This window comes from Dunckerocampus dactyliophorus, chromosome 3 (assembly GCF_027744805.1).
Source record: "Dunckerocampus dactyliophorus isolate RoL2022-P2 chromosome 3, RoL_Ddac_1.1, whole genome shotgun sequence".
Classification (NCBI taxonomy): domain Eukaryota; kingdom Metazoa; phylum Chordata; class Actinopteri; order Syngnathiformes; family Syngnathidae; genus Dunckerocampus; species Dunckerocampus dactyliophorus.
In genome coordinates this window covers 32,713,128-32,733,273 of record NC_072821.1, presented here as the reverse complement: position 1 = coordinate 32,733,273, position 20,146 = coordinate 32,713,128, and the positions used below count along the sequence as shown (strand labels likewise).

At 41.2% G+C, this 20,146-nt stretch overlaps 1 protein-coding gene across 1 annotated transcript in view; it reads right to left on the bottom strand.

Moving 5' to 3' along the window:
- The window catches only part of mettl15 (methyltransferase like 15), a 79,267-nt gene that overhangs the window by 21,256 nt on the left and 37,865 nt on the right, over positions 1–20,146 (bottom strand). Inside the window, exons 3-5 of the mRNA XM_054770815.1 lie at positions 13,795–13,931; positions 5,963–6,154; positions 2,571–2,749 (exon numbers count right to left, since the gene is read on the bottom strand). Of these exons, the coding sequence (XP_054626790.1) occupies positions 2,571–2,749; positions 5,963–6,154; positions 13,795–13,931 (508 nt within the window). The remainder of the gene's footprint in view (positions 1–2,570; positions 2,750–5,962; positions 6,155–13,794; positions 13,932–20,146) is intronic.

Below are 20,146 nucleotides of genomic sequence, written 5' to 3'. Positions count from 1 at the left end.
CCCATGTTTCTGAGTTACGGGACGGTACAAGACATCTCCAATGGTGTTGGGCTCCTGACTGGGCATTGACACCACGTTTTTTGGGGTTTTTTTTGTTTGTTTTTTTAAATTAGAATAATTTGCTTTCTGCAGAAAAAAACAATACATTTTTTTCAGGATTGTTTTTCTTTTTAACTCATTCACTACCAAAGAGGTAGTTATACTTTTTTATAAACTCGAACGCCTGATCCCAACAACGTATTCATACGTTTTTTTTTTGCGCAAGAGGCAAAAAGAGGTGATGACGCAACTCTCCACTAATAGATTTCACTTCAGAGCAATTTCAAGCCATAAAAACGCACGCACGTGCACACATATAGTTCAGTTCCAAATGTGAAAATTGTAAATAGTTCATGGTGATATATTTGTAAAGAAACTAAGAAAACTAAGAAAACTAAACTAAACTAAACCAAACCAAACCAAAGTGAAAGTCATGCTTGAAATTTATCTTTTCAAAAAAGCTGGTTTTCTCCCTTTTGTGGTCAGGAACTGATATTTTCCTGAAACGTACCTATGTTCTACTGCTGATTACTAAAGAATGCAAAAAGGTAGAAACAAGCTTTTTTTATGATGAAAGATGGGAGTCTAATCTTTCTGTTGGTAGGTTGCATGTTTATAGAGCCATAGAACACAATATTCTGTGTGCCTTGAAAGGTCAGTCAAAATCATCTAAAATGGCCGGCACTGAAGGGGTTGTCTTTTGAAAAATGGCTGGAATTGAATGAGTTAAATGTCAGTTAAAGTTAAAAAGGCAGTTTTTTCAGCAGAAGAAATATTATACTCAAATCATTTTCATAAATAGTATATTTTTTTTATAAATAAGTTTGTATAAATGCATGCAAGTTTCACAACACAAAAAAATATTCATAAAAAAAGCTACTAATACCTTTGAGCTACTGTATGTACTACTACAGTAGCACAATTCAGCATTCACCACCACACAAAGTTGCAGATTTTTGGTCAAAATGTTCTTTTTTTTCCCCCAAATATGATGTTTTTCTCTATGTGAAAACATTTTATTCACCCTCATTCGGCCGTCATTTATAAATACGTGATAAAACTGGTAAAATATACAGCACTTACCACAACTTTTACATGTTTATGTCATTATGCTTCACTGATAATGCTTTTTCATCAAACGTTGAGACGTCGCACTTTGTTAGACAGTCCTTGAACACACCACGGTTGCTGTGACTGGCACCGTTACTCCGATTCCATCTGTTAATGAATCAGCTTACGTTATAATTCATTAGTGGTGAGTACCAATACATTTTTTTTTACTTTAAATGTGTGTGTGAGGCATATTTAGGGCTTAAACCTGGATTGTGCATTTAGCTTCCGTCGCTGATGAACAACGGCAATTGAAGAGAGAAGGGGAGGGTTCTGGAGCTGAATCCAATCTAATAACTAAAAGTCACTTTTATAGCAAAGGTTGATCCAAAACTGGTGGTCAACGTTAACTCATTCAATACCAAAGACATATTTACAGTATATGGTTGCTATGCCTGATTCCAAAGATGTATTTATAAGTTTTACATACATTCTGTCACTTTATTGCAAATGTTGATCCGAAATCAGAGGAGAATGTCAACATCAAGCCAGCAGGAGCTACGTATAAAAAACAGACATTTTTAAAAATATGGGCGCATGAGTTACTTGTGGATTTCGCCATGCAAGGACATACTGCACATTTATTTACGTAGCAAAATTGCTGAACGACAGGAACAACGTCAGAGGAACAAATCTGTTTTTCTTGTTTTATACATCTCACAGGTGCAGGTGCAGAAGCCAAATTTGTACATTTCATAATTTCCCTGTCAGCATTTTTGGCACAGTTGGTCACAGAGCCCCCAGTGCTACTTGCTTCAATCAGGACCTGGGTTGTTGCAAATAAGCAGAGGCAGTGATATTCTTCAGAAGAAATCAGACGGGTGCTCTTACTCACACCTGTTCTCCCAGGGTGGCGCTGACGCACACGCTGCTCTGTGCACCAACTATTGACTCCAACATTTCAATCATCCAGCACCTCCGATATTGGAGGCATATACAAACAAATGAAAAAATAAACAATCACACAAAGAAAAATGTTGCACGCAGTGGCATTGTGCATACGTGTGTGGTGTGTGAGCTTGTGTGTGTGCGTCAGCAATAATGTCACGTGTGTTTTGCATGCATAAGACAGAGCACATGAGCATCAACAGATGGATAATACAAAATATATCTTTTTAAATGTAGACTGTATGGGAGTTTTTATATGCATTTTTTTTAATGTATTGTTTTTTTACATTTTTTGTTTTATTTTCATAATTTTTTACATTACTTTTATGTGTTTCTAGCTCATCTCTTTGTTATTGTTGTCCTTTAAGAGAAAAGGAATCAGAGACCCACAAAACGCAAACAGAAGAGAAGATAGTGACAACTATCACAGTGCAATTCCCACTGGGAGAAGGGCTTTTAACTCAACTTGTGCTTTATTTTCTGCTAAAGCCTTCAGAAAGCTGTGGGAATTATTCAGGTTCATGTCTCGCTACCTGCGACCACACTGGCCAGCTGCTGCGTCCGGGTGATGGGGTTGACACGGCGTGCCTCCACAATGGCTGAAGCTATTTTCCTGGCATGTCTCTCCTCCCCATATGCAGTGAAGATGGAAGCGAGAGCATGTTGATCTAAGGTATTCACCACGTCAGCAGCACAGGGCATATCGGAGAACCTACGCACAAAGGGAAGACCAATTAAAGTTGGCGACGTCACGTCCTTGCTGACAGCAGTGAATCCTGCCATGAGTGAGATGCAGCTGAAAACCTTTATGGCTGACAGTCAGTCATGAAGACAATGATTTGTGAGGGATGGAAAAGACAGCTGGCGATGGTGTTATGTTAGGCGGGATGCTGCAGATTCTGAAATGTGAGTTACATATAAAAACGATAAGAACTACAAAACATAACAATATATATAAAATATATTTTAACTATAATGCGCATTTCATTTCATGGAATATCTAAGTGCGTGACTCAAATTGTTATGAATAAATGCTGATATGTTTGAATATAGTAATAATTATGTATACATTACAATAGAGTCCAACACAATAATTAATATAGTGGGCCTGCATCTAAAATATCAGATACACTCCTGACCAAAATGTTAAGACCAGTTGAAAAATTGCAAGAATTTACATTTTGCACTGTTGGATGCTAACAGCGTTGTACGTAGAGCTTCGAAAAGCAAAACGAAGAAATGGGAGTGAGACGAAAATCATTTTGAGTAAGCAATTTATTGCAAACAAGAATGAAAGTGAAACAGGCTGTTCATCAGCTGATCAAAAGTTTAAGACTGCAGCCTTTAAAAGCCAAAATCTTGGCAGAAATGTGGATTGATGATGATCTCTTGATGGCAAAGGCAAAAAAGCTTTCTCTCTTTGAACGCAGTGGGATTGTTGAGCTGCAGAAGCAAGGCTTCTGGCAGCGTGCCATTTCTGCTGTGGTTGGACGCAGTAAGACATTGTCATTTGAAGACATAAGTCATTTGAAAATTCTTCAAACATCCTTAGAGTTATGGAACACAAAAGTGATATGGCTGTCCATCAAGACACGGGACCATTTTTGGCCCAAATGAAGGTTGTTACTAGTGCCGAGTGCAGTCCAATAACCACCAGACAGCTCCTACGAGAAAAGGCTTTTAAGAAGAAAAAAGGTCTTCAAAGGCCACAAAATTGCCTGTTTGGAATTTGCAAAAGAACACCAAACATGGGACATTGAAAGGTGGAAAAAAGTTGTATTCTCTGATGAGAAAAAAGTAACCTTGACGGTCCTGATGGCTTCCAACATTACTGGCATGACAATGAGACCGCACCTGAGATGTTTTCCACACAGCACCGTGGAGGCGCCATCGTGATCTGGGCTGCATTGTCCTATAATCAAATAATGGACCTTCAGGTTGTGCAGGGGCGTCAAACGGCAACTGGCTATGTAGAGATGTTGCAGGCGGCATCCCTCATGACTGAAAGCCCTCGTCTGTGTGGTAATGACTGGCTTTTTCAACAGGACAACACTGCAGTTCACGATGCGTGCCTGACAAAAAAGTTCTTTCAAAAGAATAAACTCACTCTTTTGGTCCATCCTGCATGTTCCTCTGATCTAAATCCAATGGAGAACATTTAGGGATGGATGGCAAGGGAAGTTTACAAAAATGGACATCAGTTCCAGACAGTGGGTGCCCTCCGTCAAGCCATCTTCACCACCTGGAGCAACATTCCCACTAGCCTTGTAGAAACAATGGCATCAAACTTTCAATTCCAGGAACTATGGTTATCAGAAAATAAAAGTTCCTGGACATTTGGTGGAAAAGAAGCTTTGGTAATTGTAATTCCTGGAATTAAAAGTTAGCGTTTGTGTGTTTTGGCCTAGGACACGCTGAAGAGACTATGTCTCATTGCTGGCCTGGGAATGCCTCAGTATCATTCTGACAGAACTATAGGAGGTGGCCGCAGACTGGGAAGTTTTGGCATCCCAACTGAGACCTGGACCCAGAAAAGCTCCCCTTCTGACATGAAGAACCATTGAATAGAACCAAACCCAAGAGTCCGTGGTAGCAATCTGCCTCCATGTATTGCATTACTTTGTATCGTAGTATTATCATTCTCATACTGTATATTTGGGGGAGCAAATTGAAATGCACAAAAAAAAATACAGTAGTGATGAATACCATCCACTGTATATTGTAGGTAGTGCAGAAAATGCCATACATAGTAAGGATCCACATTATGAGTTATTAAACAAAATATACACATGTTTGATTAGCCTGTAATTAGCTTCTGATGACACGGAGCACTGAACTCATTACCCTTACCACACTACCCATCAGCCACAACCTTGTATTCCACTCTGTATTCACCACTGCCACAAAACAGAATGAAACAGGGTGTCCCCAGGGCCTTTCAAGCAGCTCCAGCTCCGGTCAGAAGTTTATATACACTCATCATAGACTTGAATGTCTTAAGTTTGGTCACTTAAGGATTTATTACAACAATTCTTTTTCCAGGACGGAATGATAATTCAACGTACATCTTCAGTACATTTTAAAAACACCAAAAAGGTGCACAAATTTGAGTCTACATTGAATTTTCTCTAAACATATACTATAGATATGTTCACCAAAATCTTTTAAGAAGGGCTGCTGAAGCTTCCAGTGTGTTATGTTTAACTTGACAGGGCCAAACTCTATTAACACTTGTTAGTGATATGATTTACTGCAGCTGGCAATTTCTCTCTGGCAGCATAAAATAATGCGTTTGCCAGCACTCATTGGATCGACCAAGGAATTGTAGATTTACACAAGTTGAGGGAGTCTTTTGGAGCCGTTTCCAAGATCATCAGTCCAAATAATGAAGTGTTACCACTTGGATGTGCCGACACTTTGCCAAGGTCTGGAAGAAGGCCCATACTGCCAACCTCCGATGAAAGGAAATTGGTTTTGAAGTGGCCTTTTATTGTGGCCAGCCTAAGGCACACCTGTGCAATAATCATGTGTCTAATCAGCATCTTCGTATGCCACATATGCGAGGCGGATGGAAGCACATGGCAAAAGACAAGTGCCCACTAACAAATTTGTGAACAATATTTGAGAGAAATAGGACTTTTCTTGTGTATAGAAAACTTTTTATATCTTTGAGTTGAGCTATTAAAGATGGGGGCAAAAAAGTGGTGCATTTATATTTTTGAGTGTTGATGATGAACCCAGGAGATAACTTGGGCATGTCGTGGGATGGCCACTATTTGAGAAAAAATGGCATTCTCCTGGGTGGAGGGTTTTCTTACAAAACTATGAACAATATTAACATGTAAAATCAATATAGAGGCAAGGTTGCTGGCAGGCTTGTTGTTTATAACACAAGTAAAATGTAAATACAATGAAAATGTGTCACCTTGCTCCATCCATCCTCATGTCTAAAGGCCCATCCTTGCTGAGTGAGAACCCTCTCTCGGCCTGATCCATTTGCATGGAAGAACAGCCGGCATCCAACAGGACAGCATCAATACTGCCCCCTTTCACATCAATGCTTGAGAGCAGTTCTTCAAGCTCACTGAATCGTCCAAGTAATGGTTTCACATGGCCTCTGGAGAAAGAAAAGATGATCTTACGTTAATTTTGCTTTTGTATATTATTTACAGTATAGTGTTGTCAAAAGATTAAAAAAACTGAGCGAGTCATGAATTATGACCTGGTAGTAATTAGACTCTTTTTTAAATCTCACCTAAAAGTTGCTGAGAAAAGCCCTAATCATTCACAACTCTCAAATGCTCCTCCATTTTCATGTCTCCTTTTCGCTACTCACCTTGCCCTCCCAACGACAATGGGAGCCTTATGCTTAAGCTTATGCTTAACGAGCCCAAACATAATCACAGCCAATCAATGTCCACTTCAGGGTGTGACAGACCATTGTTTTCCACCCCCAACAACTCAAGAAGACCAACACATTAAAAAAAGATTTCATAAAAAGGCAATATGCATACAGAAACTGTAAAGTTAGAGATTAAACATAAAATTAATACAATGAAAAAAAGGCACAAAGCATATGACTGTAATAGTGTTTGTGGATGGGTAAATCTGAGCTTTTGGGTTTGTATAATAAGAAATATGAAACATTATCTACTGTTTTTAAAGCTTATATAAAAACTCACAGGTGTTGGTTTCATTTTGTGCAGATGTAGACGCGTGTTACAGCAATTCCAAAAAAGTTTCATGTAAGTGTGCGCTGATTTTAACCATTATAACGTACATGTCACTGAACCTCTATTATCTCACCATATTGACCAACAGATGCGTTATAATGTGCGACCACGTGTGCGCATCTGCAGAGTTACGATGCCATCTAGTCTTCAAGTTCAATAGAATGAGCACCAAGTAACAAGTAGCAGTGGCGTTACAATACTCAGTCATAAATCATAAGCATAATCTTTGCATGTCAAGTTTATTCTCATAAAGTGGGACCAAGATAGGTTTCAGAACAGAATGTTTTATATAGTATGTAAAAAATGGTTAATTGTGACTAATGAAATACCTTCTGATGCCAAACAAAAACGGCAAATCAGATGAAGTGCAGCTAAATATAGTAGACGCAACAGTAGTTGACACAGAGTACCGCCTGATTGCTGGATTAATCCTCCTCAAAATGAACTGATATCATCTGAACCAAGAAAATTACAGGCAGCCGTTCCAAAACCACAGGAGTAGCAAAGAGAACTCTGGATGGTAAATTTATATTAGAGACATTGCAGGAAAAGGCATCATCAAAATAAGATGCAAATTATGAAATACAGTTCGTGGGTCGTACAACACAAGTTCACAGATTTTACTGCTGTTAAATGCTGATTTGCATTTAACAACACTTGACAAAAAAAAAACATTATTTGTGAAACCTGTAAAAATTGTGGGATTTTTTTTTAATGGTGTACATGTATTCTGTACATTTGCATTATCATTTATAAAGTAATACAGACTTATGGTAAATCAAATGTTTTCTTCAGAAAAAATGTCCTATTTGCGGAGAAAATTCGGATAAATTTTCACCCAAAAATCTGCACATTTGCAGTGCCGTGAATGCTGCATTGCAAATGTGAGGTGTTCCACTGTATGTTCTTCATAATTAATATATGTACAGGATATGGGTCAGTCTCCTGAAAAGCGTGACATAGCATATTCAAATAAAGTACAGTGGAACCTTGGTTAGTGTAATTATTTGTTCCAGAAGGTTTGATACTAACCGATTCCCATAAGAAATCATGTAAATCCAATTAATCTGTTCCTGAAAGCCAAAAATGTTACCACAAAACTTATTTTTGTAGTTTTACAATTATAGTTTTACATGCAGAAAACACTTTTTTTTCCAGAAATTATTTAATTCGTTATCCCTGTTTCGTGGTAGACTATGGTCTATTGTTAGTCAAAACATATTGAAATACAAGTGATATGTATAGTAGTATTCTGGTCACTAGGCGGCAGTAATGACACAAAACTGCTGCTGTCTCAAGTCCCTGTAGCTTAACAGTTGCAATGTGGTGTAAACAATGACTAAAATTAGTGTAAAGGTGTTGTTTCATGTCTACAGGGCTGTAATAATGTTAAAAACAGCATTTAAAAAGTCATAAACAGCTTTTCTATGCTCAAACTATGAAAATATGAAATGTATTAACATTAAGTCCTATATCGCGGAAGTTCTTTTAACGCAGTCGAGTCTGGAAACAATTAAAAAAACGAGGAACGACTGTATGGTTTTATTTGGTTATAGCTGCGAATCACTGTGCATCATGCCCCTCGAAACTCTCTGGTACCCCTTTCCGGAAAGTATAGAATGTATTTTAGTAATGTTGGGTCCCGGCAAGGAACAAACTATTAAAAAAAAACACACCAAAAAAAGTAAATATGATGAAATGACTTGTCTATAACTGGCATCTAAAATTCAGAAGTGTTCCCCGCCCACACACAGGTGGTGATACCTTCTATTAAAAACAGAAACCTCTTCTAAATCATGTTTTGCAACCGTGAAGGACTTAAAAATATGCAAAACAGTTACATAACATTTCTAAATTATTAACTTCTTTATGTGTCTTAGACACATAGTTGTAGACATAAATGCCTTATGTAATGTCTTATATTATTAAAAAGGACAATGTGCTAAGGTCTCAGTGTGGACTTGTAATTGCTTAAGAGTTCCGAGTTATTTATAGTTGTAGCACCCAATAGTTTTTGTGGTGGCAGCTTCTGAAACCAAAAGTTTTACTGCATTTGAAATACCGAACTGATAAAGTAAATATTCTTTAAACCAACAGTTTCAGATGCAAACAAACCATCGCTATATAGTCTGAGCACAATCGTGTTGAAAATGCTGCTGCTCTTCACAAATCATGCCAGAAATACTCCCTTGTGTTGACCTGCTCGGTTCCGTTACCTGCGTCACTGAGGCCTAAGACAAGATGCTGATTGATTGCTTTCAGCAGGGGACCAGTGATGAAAATATCTTCAATCCAGTGAAGGAAAAAAAAAACAGGAGAGGTTATAAACATAGAACACGCAGACACGGAGGCTGGTGCTCAAGTGCTTGTTGTTCATATTTTCAATTTGTGCTACCTCAGTTCACCTAAAAATTTTTTTCCAAAAGCTCTCTGAGTCCACTGTATGCAAGTCACATTGACCCGTCCACAAAAAGGGCATGCTATTGTTCGGGAACCACCTGGGTTCTTTAATTCTTTCAGCTGTGAAATAACTATCTGAGTTAAGAAGTCAGTTGAACAATTTATTCTATTTGGAGTGAATACAAGCAATTGTAATGCCAGCTCTGGAGAGAACGGTCAGCCACCCAGTCAAGGGTCAGGGTCCGAGCGATCTAAAGTGAAACTGAGTTCCTCTTCCTCATAAGCCTTCTGTAGAGGCGGCCCCAAAGATCAGGATGCTTGCTGTTAACTGTTTGTTGGTGTATTGGTTTAATAAGTCCAAACCAGGAGACAGGAAGGTGACGCATAAAAATGTGTGTCTTTGTTCCAAGTGAAAGGTCTTGTGATTGCGCTATCTCGCTGTTGTAGATACAGCACATGTTGCAGTACCTATGCAGTAACAGCGCAAAATATTCCATTCCAAACACTTTGTTCTTTGCAGTGGACATGAAGTCACTTAAGCGCTTAATGACAGCACGTCCCTGCTCACCAACCATTGTTTCCTAGCCTGTTCAGTGGAGTGATAACACCTTTGAGCAACAATAAACATAATCCAAACTCTTAAAAACCAGTGAACACACGTAGCGTACATGATATATTGTTGATATATTTATGGCGTTATGAGTTTTGCCATTACGTGGTTATGTACGGACTGCCATTAATTAGTAATATCGTACAAAAACAAAACAAGAACTAGCGACATGCGTGTCGGGTGGCAACACTGGGAGGAAGGACAATGCCACTTTTGTTCTTTTTGGTTAACTATTTAACTTTAATTTCCATGTCTTCACGGACAGCCAATGGGATCCTCCAGCTCAGGGCCAGTGACATTTTTTTGGGTGTACCACTTGACATTTTTGTTCGATAACCCTCAGGATCTTTCAAGAGGTTTCAAATGACTGTCTTACTGCGTCCAACCTCAGCAGCAATGGCGCGCTGTGAGAGGACTTACTTATGCAGCTCAACAATCCCACTGCGCTCAAAGAGAGAAAGCTTTTTTTGCCTTTGCCATAAAGACATCATGACAGTGTGACACAAAATGACAGTGACTCCATATTTTTACCAATATTTGGGCTTTTCAAGGCTGTGCCCTTAAACTTTTGATCAGCTGATGAACAGCATATTTCACTTTAAGGCTTCTTGGCAATAAATTGCTGTTTCAACTGGTCTTAAAATTGTGATCACGGGTGTAGTTTACATAGTTTAACACATTTTTGATTATTACATATTCACATCCACAGTATATTTTAAGAATGGGCATAGTGAGGAGACCAATAATAAAAAAAGCTTCAATCATTGACAATTTGGCATTGGCATTCATTGGCATTTTGCTGATTAGTAATAGCATGGCTATTCCTGCTTTCCCCCCCACACCTTCCTGTGGACCTTCCTGCACGATTCGTGTAGTTTTCTCCACAACACCCACTGGTGTGTTGAAGAGCAATGGCAGGGTCCTCCATGGATGAGAGCGCAGCTCAGCCGACTAATTCGACATTAATAGGTGGGAGGTAATTGGAAACAAATTGACAACTGTGTGCCAGGGGTCTCGAACTCAAGGCGGTCCTTTTGTGGCCCTTTGCTTGACATCAAAGTGTAGTGTAAGTGTGGCCCGTGTGCCTTGATTGGAAGGATTGGAATGTCAAGAGCTTTTAAATAAAATTGCATATGCAACTGTAATAGCTTTATTAATGTAAGCTATTTTTATGACACTCTTATTTTATTACCACTATTAGACAGGATGTGTGCCGCTCTTGTTTTGAAGGCCGGAAGTGTAAAATGTGATGTGGCTAATTGAGATAGTTATCGGGTGCCTCTTGAAGCCGTGGCTGTTGCCCCCACTTCACACACAACTTGCACGAAGTCAGCGGCCAACCTAAAAGGCTGAGTTACACTAACATGCACTAAAGCACAACTCCTAGTGGTTAGCATGTTGGCCACACAGTCAGGACATCGGGAAGATCTGGGTTCGAATCTCAGTTGGTCATCTCTGTGTGGAGTTTGCATGTTCTCCCTGTATGTGTGTGGGTTTTCTCCGGGTACTGCGGTTGAATGTGAGAGTGAATGTTTGTTTGTCTATATGTGCCTTGCGATTGGCTGGCAACCAGTCCAGGATGTACCACGCCTCTCACCCAAAGTCAGCTGGGATAGGATCCAGCATACCCGTGTCTCTAGTGAGGATAAGCAGCATAGAAGATGGATGGATGGATGGATGGATGGATGGGTGGATGGATGGATGGATGGATAAAGCACAACTCATACAGCCTGAGTGGCACACACACAGCCCCATTAGCATGCTCCGCTAAACCAAGCTAACCCAGCTAGCTTATACTGGCTATAGCTGTACGTGAGCTCATGCTCACGTTCGGTGGCTAGTAAGAATATATAAAGTTTTTTCTCCGATTTAGCTGATGTTTCCGGTTGTCGCCTCGACATGTTTAGTTCAGGAGAGGTCTGGTTAGTGTTTGTGAGGACATGCTGCTGTGAATGAGCGATCCTATGGGGAAATATTTCCACACATTCTTCCCGTGCGAGCTCCCCGCACCATGAGAGAGCAGTCCAGGTACAGTGAGGGGGAACCACCGCTGTTGCTACGGAGGCGAATATCCAACTGCCGACGTGAAATTAACAGCAAGGGAGACAAATATCCAACGTCCAACATGAAAGTAACTTCACCAATGTGCAGAGTGAACCCTCTTGTCATCCAGGCTGTGCTCACACTTTTTCAGCCTGCAAGCTACTTTTAAAATTACCCAAATGACCCAAGTCCCAAATCTCAACCTCCTACTATAAATATAGAAAATATATATATTTACTGTATTTATTTTAAAAATATGAGTATGTATTTATGTATGTTACACATATACTGTATATCAGGGGTGTACGCACTTATCCAGCATGCAAGTTACAAGTCAAAACGATGCACCTCTTTCTATAAAACATGTAACATATACTAAATCTACCCGGTAAACTTTGAAATACTTACCGCTGAGTTCGTTTATCCCTAATCAGAATTATAAAGATGAAAGTTGCATCTCTGTGTAGCTTGAAAAGCCGCGGGGGAGCAAGCGTGAATCAGGAGGGGAGCTTAACGTCAGCTGACTGATGTCATACGACATCTACAAAGTGATCGACCCAAACTACCATGGCAAACTACCGGTAGCTCGCGATCGACGTAATGGGGTAATTCCCCCCCGACTTGCTCGAAGAGGTGGGGGGAAAGTCAACCCATTCATGTGAATGAGACACGCTTTGATACGCACCGCCCGCATTGTTTAGGCACAGGTAGTTCACGGAAATTATGCGTGCCACAAATCTGAACATTGTGAAATTTTCTTTGTGCACTGCAGCTACGCTGCAGTTTTCCCACCAATTTACTCATCGGCACGCAAAATTTTGTACCACTGCGAGGACAAAATGCGTGCAAGCGTAAACATGGTTTATGACCAAACATACACCTGATTTTACAATACTGTGTGCTGCCTGGTCTAACGCAGACCAAACCCACGGTAGTAATAGCATAAACATGAAAACAATGCTGCACATCAATCATGCAAGGTTACTTTCACAAGCAAGTTGTAATGCTTGCAATTCATTTGGAAATTGATTTTTTTGGGCGCCTTAAAAGAGGTTTAGCCACACTGGGGCTTTGCACTGAGGTTACACTTTCCTCAAGACATGAAAACACAGAGGAGAGAGAAAAGCCTCCAGGCAGAGGATGCACTGCGTAGGTTGCAAGGGCCTTTTACTCAGTCTTCCAATAATATTGGTTAATTGCGAGATTTCTCTATCTTCTCTCAACTTGCATCATGAGTAGGCGTAGAAGAGTTTACAGCGGGGGTATATTGCTGCTGACAGAATAGTGTTTGGAAACTCTCTCTCTCTTAATTGTCCTTCCCTGCTCACAGGCACATTGCTCTTGCAGATTCCCTTGAGAGAGGTTTCCCCAGAATCTACGTAAAAGGATTCCTTCCCACGCCGTGGCCTTCGAAAATCTCATTTTCATCCTCCCTCGGCTTGCTCATGAACATGCGCGCTCCGTGTCACCCTGGCATTCTTTCCTCGTGTCTCCCTGTTCGCTTCATTTTTTTTTCCCTTTTCACTTTATAACTTCTATAACGGGCTTCTCTCTACTTCCTGCCCCCTCCTCTCGTATCTAATAGATCGTCCGTGGGAGGTATCTCCCTCACACTGCAGTCGGGGGCCCTTACTCTGACAAACAACACACCGGGCCCACCAGCACTGCGTGGGGGGAGAAAAGCTGTAAGTTAAAAAGGATTGATTTGATTGGACAAAGGAACGCAGTAACCAGTTAGCAGTATGTGATTGGACTCGGGCAAGCGGTGAGACACAGAGCAAGAAATGCAGTAGTATATCACATCTACATGTGTTTTCACAGCTAATGACCACCAAGACCGCTCAAAAAGGTGAAGCTGTCAACTGTGACATTAAAAAGGGTAAAACACGGACCACCATCTTGTATAAACATTTGTCTAGATAGTCGGTAGCGCAGGCTTTGCCTGGTGTTTAGGTGTAGTAAATCACTTACGGGTGTTCCTTAGCTAACTGCTGGGCCAGGGAAATAGCCGTGGGATCTCGGTCTAAGGCCAGGATGGTAACGTCAGGAACGGCATTGAGCATTGCTTTGGTATGACCACCACCGCCAAATGTCATGTCGAGGACCACCTACAAACAAACCAAAAAAAAAAACATTGTGCTCAACATGATTCCATATTTCACTCATATTTCATTTATGGTGCATATCTCAACTCACTGAGGGGACATAAAAACTAATACAGTCATCCCTCGCCACTTATTCACCACTGTGCATATGGCGTATTATTATTAAAAAAATATGCATATTTAAGCAAACGTTAGTTTTTTTTTTTTTTGCCTAAAGTCAGCATTTTCGAGCATGTAAATGACTAAATGAAGTAAAATACAAATATAAGGCATTTGGAATACGTTGTGATGTTATGTACTTGTAGTATTCTACACTGGTCACTAGCTGTCAGTAATGTTACTGTAATGTTCGGGTTTTATTGCAGGTTTGAATGATCTCACAACAGACACAATCATCCCTAACACGGGCTACGGTTGCGGCCGTAACCCACGCCTAGCTAAAGCTCAACTCTGAACCCCCGATATCACTTCCTGCCCACCGTCCCGCTCAGCTCCCCTAGCACCGGAAAACATTTACAGCAACACACATGAGTACGAGTCTACTACAAGTGTACTGGGTAATACGAGTGTGACAGGTGTTATTTCATGTCTAGAGGGCTCTAATAATGTTTTCGACCGTTGTAAACAGATCTAACAAAAATATTCTATTTGTAAATAAGGAATCCTACTTTGCGGAAATGAAATGAAATGATCAAAAGGACAAGATTGCAGCTACAAGTGGCGGAAATGAGTTTTCTCCGTAGGGTGGTGACCAGGTGAGAAGCACTGTCATCCGGGAGAAACTCTGAGTAGAACCGCTGCTCCTGTAGATGAGGTGGCTTGGGCATCTGGTCAGGATGCCTCCTGGACGCCGCCCTGGGGAGGTGTTCAGGGCGCGTCCAACCGGTAGGAGGCCTCGAGGAAGACCCAGGCTACGTTGGAGGGACTATGTCTCTCAATTGGCCTGGGAGTGCCTCGGGATCCACCGGGAGGTGCTCGACAAAGTAGCCGGTGAAGTCTGGGCTTCCCTGCTTAGGCTGCTGCCCCTGCAACCCAGCCTCAGATAAGCAGAAGAAGATGAATGGATGGATGAATGGATGTTGGGGTTGGCAAGGACCAAGCAGGGAATTCCACAAAACGCCGTGGTACATGTGCTGTCAAACACCAAGTTACTATCCAGCTTCAGTTTCATTTATTAAAGTTTGGCATCGCGGGAAAGCACAGCATAACAACACCTTGTGGATAGAATGGGGTTGAGTCAAACACTACAAAACCATAATAATAATAAAAAAAAAACTATCCACACTAAAAACAAGTATTACTTATCATACAGTTGATAAACGCAGGAAATCAAAGAACGTTTATGTTGGTTTCGCTCCTGGGTACAACAAGTTGCATCAAAGAGAGTAAGCAGCTGGAAGCAGGATGTTACGGAAGGTCCTCATCTAGCCGCTCATTTAAGGTGGGGAAAGAGTAACAATGTGGGATGCCTATTATCCGATAGCACTGCTTTTCTGCACCTTCTCTACCTCCTCAGACAGGATTTTTGTCAGACCAACCCGAACTGGGAGGACAGGTCTTTTGGCCACAGAGAGGTAGTACATCCTGGGTCTAGCTTTGAGAGCATATACTGTAGATGACATGGGCATTCCATGATACATTTCAAGAAATCTGAACTTCAGGCAGTTTGAAATGGGAGATTACTGACGCCTTGACCTGAAACCATAGGTGATGGGGGAGAGGGAGTGTTTGAATCTTTCCTTGCACTAATGACCACAATGTCTTTGCCCAGCCCCCGTGCAGTCACACAATCCAATGCTTTCTGAGTCAGGCCAGGTAGGGAACCAGTCAGTCACTTAAGGGATGTGAAGTCATAGTCATATTTAACACGAAAGCAGGGAGACCTGAGTCCAGGCTGTTGATACAGATCACAAAAATCAAAAGGTCATAATACACCACACCGGGGGACAACAGCTGAAACTGGATCAGGAGAGGGAAATGCAGGAACCCCACTGCACTATTCATTCATTGTCATTCATATAACTCATTACAGTGAGCCAGAGGGAGGCATCTGGCCACGGACACTAGCCAAGGAGTAAAGAAGTTAATAGCACTTAATGTCATCAAAAGCACAACACAGCAACATACACAGCATGAACATCCATTTTGGGACTGCTGGAAGAATGTGGATCAGAGCAGTGACAGTTGATCTTTTGGGCATGAAATCATGCGAGGTGTGATACTTCCAAGAGAACGTCCTTCACGATCTTTTCAAAGACTTTTCCAAGGCGGTTAAGCATTTGACGATCTGGGACGGTGGGTATGGCTTTATCTGAAATAGCACTGACCAGCACCTTTACCCACAAAATTGGAAACATACAGTTATGGAAAATGCTAGGGGTGTCACAATACACTCAGCTCACGACAACAAGATGAGATGATATATTACATCACATATTTTTAAGTCACAAAAAAATGCAAGTGCATTTTGATCTTTGCATGCATGACCTAAGCATGATGCTTTTAACTGCTGAATTTTTTTCCACCACTGGAAACAAAAACTAAAAATGATAACAGTTAAAATAATGTTGTAGTTGTAGCTGCTACTACTAATCATTTATGTTGACATGTAGTTATGTAAAAACACATGTAAAATAGACTGAATATTGCAGCAGATTAGCTTTATGTTTACGCTAAAAGAACTACAGTCCCCATGATGCTTAGAGTGCCGTACCAGGAAGTAGGGAATGTTTCATGCTTTGATAGAAATCCTATGCAGCAATCACGTTTTGATCTGACAAATCCTAAGGAAGTTTGATCAAATGTAGAATTACTGCAGCTTCTGCTTAGACATTAACACGGCAGCAGCTGTTGAACTCCGATGAAAAAAAGCACCCTCCGAGTGACGAGTTACGCTGGGAACATGTAGGTAGCCTGGGTTGCGAAGTTTATAGCTGGGTTGTCCAAAGAACGCCCCGCACCAAAAATACTAAAAATACAACAACTAAAAAAAAACAAAAAACAATTACAGCAAAAATGGAAAAATCAGCATAAATGTTACAAGAATAAAGTCAAAGGTTTAAGAGGAAAAAGTTGTAATCTAACAAGAAAAAGTCATAATTTTTTTAGAATAAAGAATATGATGAGAAACACACAAAACAAAAAGCAGTTTTTGAACATTAGATTGGGGAAAATGTGGTAATATTTAATTTACAAAAAGAAAGGTGAAATAGTTGGAAACTTAAAAAAAAAAACTAAAAACAGAACAGCAGAAATTAAAAAAATAGCTGTAATTTTACAAGAATGAAGTCAAAATATTAAACGAAAAAAGTTGTATTCTAACAGGAAAAAAAGTTGCAGTTTTCCAAGAATAAACTCGCAACATTATGAAGAAAAATAATGTCATTTAGTAGCATAGCGTTGAAATATTTTTTAAAAAATACATTCTTTTTCAAAAAATGCAATTTTTGGAAAATCAGGTTAGGGAAAAGTATTGATCCCATCACACAAAAATATGTTCATTCAGCAAGTCCTTTTTAGGCCTGTTTGGCCTCTGTACACCTCATCAAATCGCATTGAATCATTGTTTTTAAAATGTATAATTTTTGCATCGTATCGTACCATTTGTATCTAGATTAGAATCACATTGTCTGCCACAAAGAGATTTGCATCAATTAACCAATACCAACCAATACTCAGAGTGGTATGATACCCACAGGCAACTTGTGAGTGGCTTCTTCCTCAGATGGCAGTGTGGGATCCACAAAGTGCTGAGCAAGCATCTCACAATGGAGCTGCAGAGTTTTGGGGTGCTGTGAAACAGACGCCCAGCTTTCTCCAGTCCCATTAGGGCTCTGACAGATTTACACCATTGCTTGGAATTTGAGCACCGCAACTCTTTCACTTCTTTCTCTTAATACAGTCTAGCACTCTTGTTTTTATGAGCCACAGTTATTTGCAGTTTTCTGTAGGAATCTGTCAGTAAAGCTGTAGGAATAATGTCTTTATTTTATTTGATTTTTTTTATCTGCACAGTCACCCAGGGCTTGTCTACACTACTATTCAGCATCGAGTCAACAGTGGCAGTGAAATGACTAAACTTCACCTCTGGGTCAGGGACAGTGTGGGAGAAATCAGGAGGTTAGTTGCAAATCAGGAGGTTGGTTGCAGCACACCGGCTGCTCCTAGAGTGCGTCCGAGATGAGGGCTCTCCGTCGGACAGGGCAGGAGTCAGGAGATTAAGAATCGGTGACACAGGGCAGCCTGAGCAGACGCCAACATTCACTGGCAAGAGGCTCGACTTTCTGCTGGCAATGCGAACCAGGCTCCTGCTTCAGTTGTACAAGGACCGAATGGCATGTAGTAGCCATGGTTCTCAGTCGGTAAAGGGTCGATTGGGAGTGAGGTCAAGTGTCTCTGTATCTTGTTCACGAGTGAGGGAAGGTTGGACGATGAGGTCGACAGGCGGATCGGCGCAGTGTCTGCAGTCATGTGGTTGCTGTACCGGACTGTCGTGGTGAAGACGGAAGGCAAAGTTCTCAATTTACCGGTCGATCTATGCTCTCACCCTCGCCTACGGTCATGAGCTTTGGGTCGTGACCGAAAGAATGAGATTGCGGCAGAAATGAGTTTCCTCAGTAGGGTGGCTGGACTCACCCTTAAGCATAGGTCACAACCGGACATACAATTTTTTGTCCGTGCCATTTTTTTTTTGTTCGTTGAGTATGCAGTTGTGGTGACCATGAAGGAGTAAGATCTCGACACGCATGGAGGACGTACAAAATATCTGAACATGCGTTGGCCGGGCTAATCACGTATGCGGGGTATGTGGCGCATGACACACACAAAGGAGTCCGTCAGTGTGACGTACAAAAAAAATGTACATTTAGCCCAAACCTGACACCAGCAAAAGGTACAAAAGACACATGTTTTCCGTACAGATGACACACAAAGTGCAAAAGTTTGTCTTGCAACCTGAAAAAAACGTAAGCGGCTCTAGAGTTTGTTTGACATGACAAAGAACCTCTGCAGCCGGCTCAAAAATCAGCACGTCACAAGCTTTCCGAGCACGTAAACCGGCCGTAGGAGCCCGTGGCACCGGTTGTGACCATGACCATGGAAATAGGGTGAGGAGTGCAGCCATCCCAGAGGACATCCAAGTAGAGCCGCTGCTACTGCTGCTTACAGTTGAGGTGGCTTGGGCATCTAGTCCGGATGCCTCCTGGACGCCTCCCTGGTGAGGTGTTCCGGGCATGCCCAGCTGGGAGGAGGCCCAGGGGCAGACCTTGGACACGCTGTAGAGTTTATGCCTCACAGCTGGCCTGGGAATACCTGGTAGAACTGGAATAAGCGGCTGAAGACCAGGAAGTCTGGGCTTCCCTACTGAGACTGTTTCCCCTGTGAACTGGACCCGGATAAGCGGAAGGAAATGGATGGCTGGATGGAGGAGATTAAGAAGGGTGAGGGCCCAAATTTGAGCTATGTCAGTTTGTGGGGAACTTGCTGAGACGTTTGTTCCGAGGAGCGTGTGGGTGAGGAGTGGTGGCACACGGATGTGAGTTATCAGTTCCAAAACATCTTCTCACTGATTACTCTTCGCCACGGCCTGTTTTCTGCTCCTCATTTCTTCCCGCATGTCTATTTTGGCGACAAATTGTGACATTTTGATGACGTATAGATAGGATATACGCGACCTGAACGTTCAGACTGCAGTAGCATCAGATACAAATCGGCTTTATGACCACATACGTAAGGGGCCTGGGTGTCATTTGAAAAAAAATTGTACTGTTGACTGTTGTACTGTACTGTACGGAATTGACATGCACTGTGGATGTAGCCTAAGACTCCTCAAACTTTTTAGGAACTACATCTTATAAATCAGCTCAAGTTGAGCCATTGTCTGCAAAAACACAGGAACTGTCAAAAAAAGCATCCATCCAAGGGAAACACATCCAGAGTCGTCCGACCAGAGAAGCACAGAAGGCTGGGCTTCCCCCACAATACATAAAAAATCTCCACTGGTCAAAAAACTGTCAAAAACTGGTTTGGAAACTGTTTAGGAGCCAAAACTATTACAATAAAAAGCAGATGTAATCTGTATTGTGTTACACACCTATTTCATATGCATGTATTTGACTGTGGGTTTTAATAGTGGAAAGACGAGCCTAATAATAAGATCCGTGGGTTGTTTCTGTACAGGCTTGAACAAATTGGCAATAAATATAATGTTTCTTGGATGA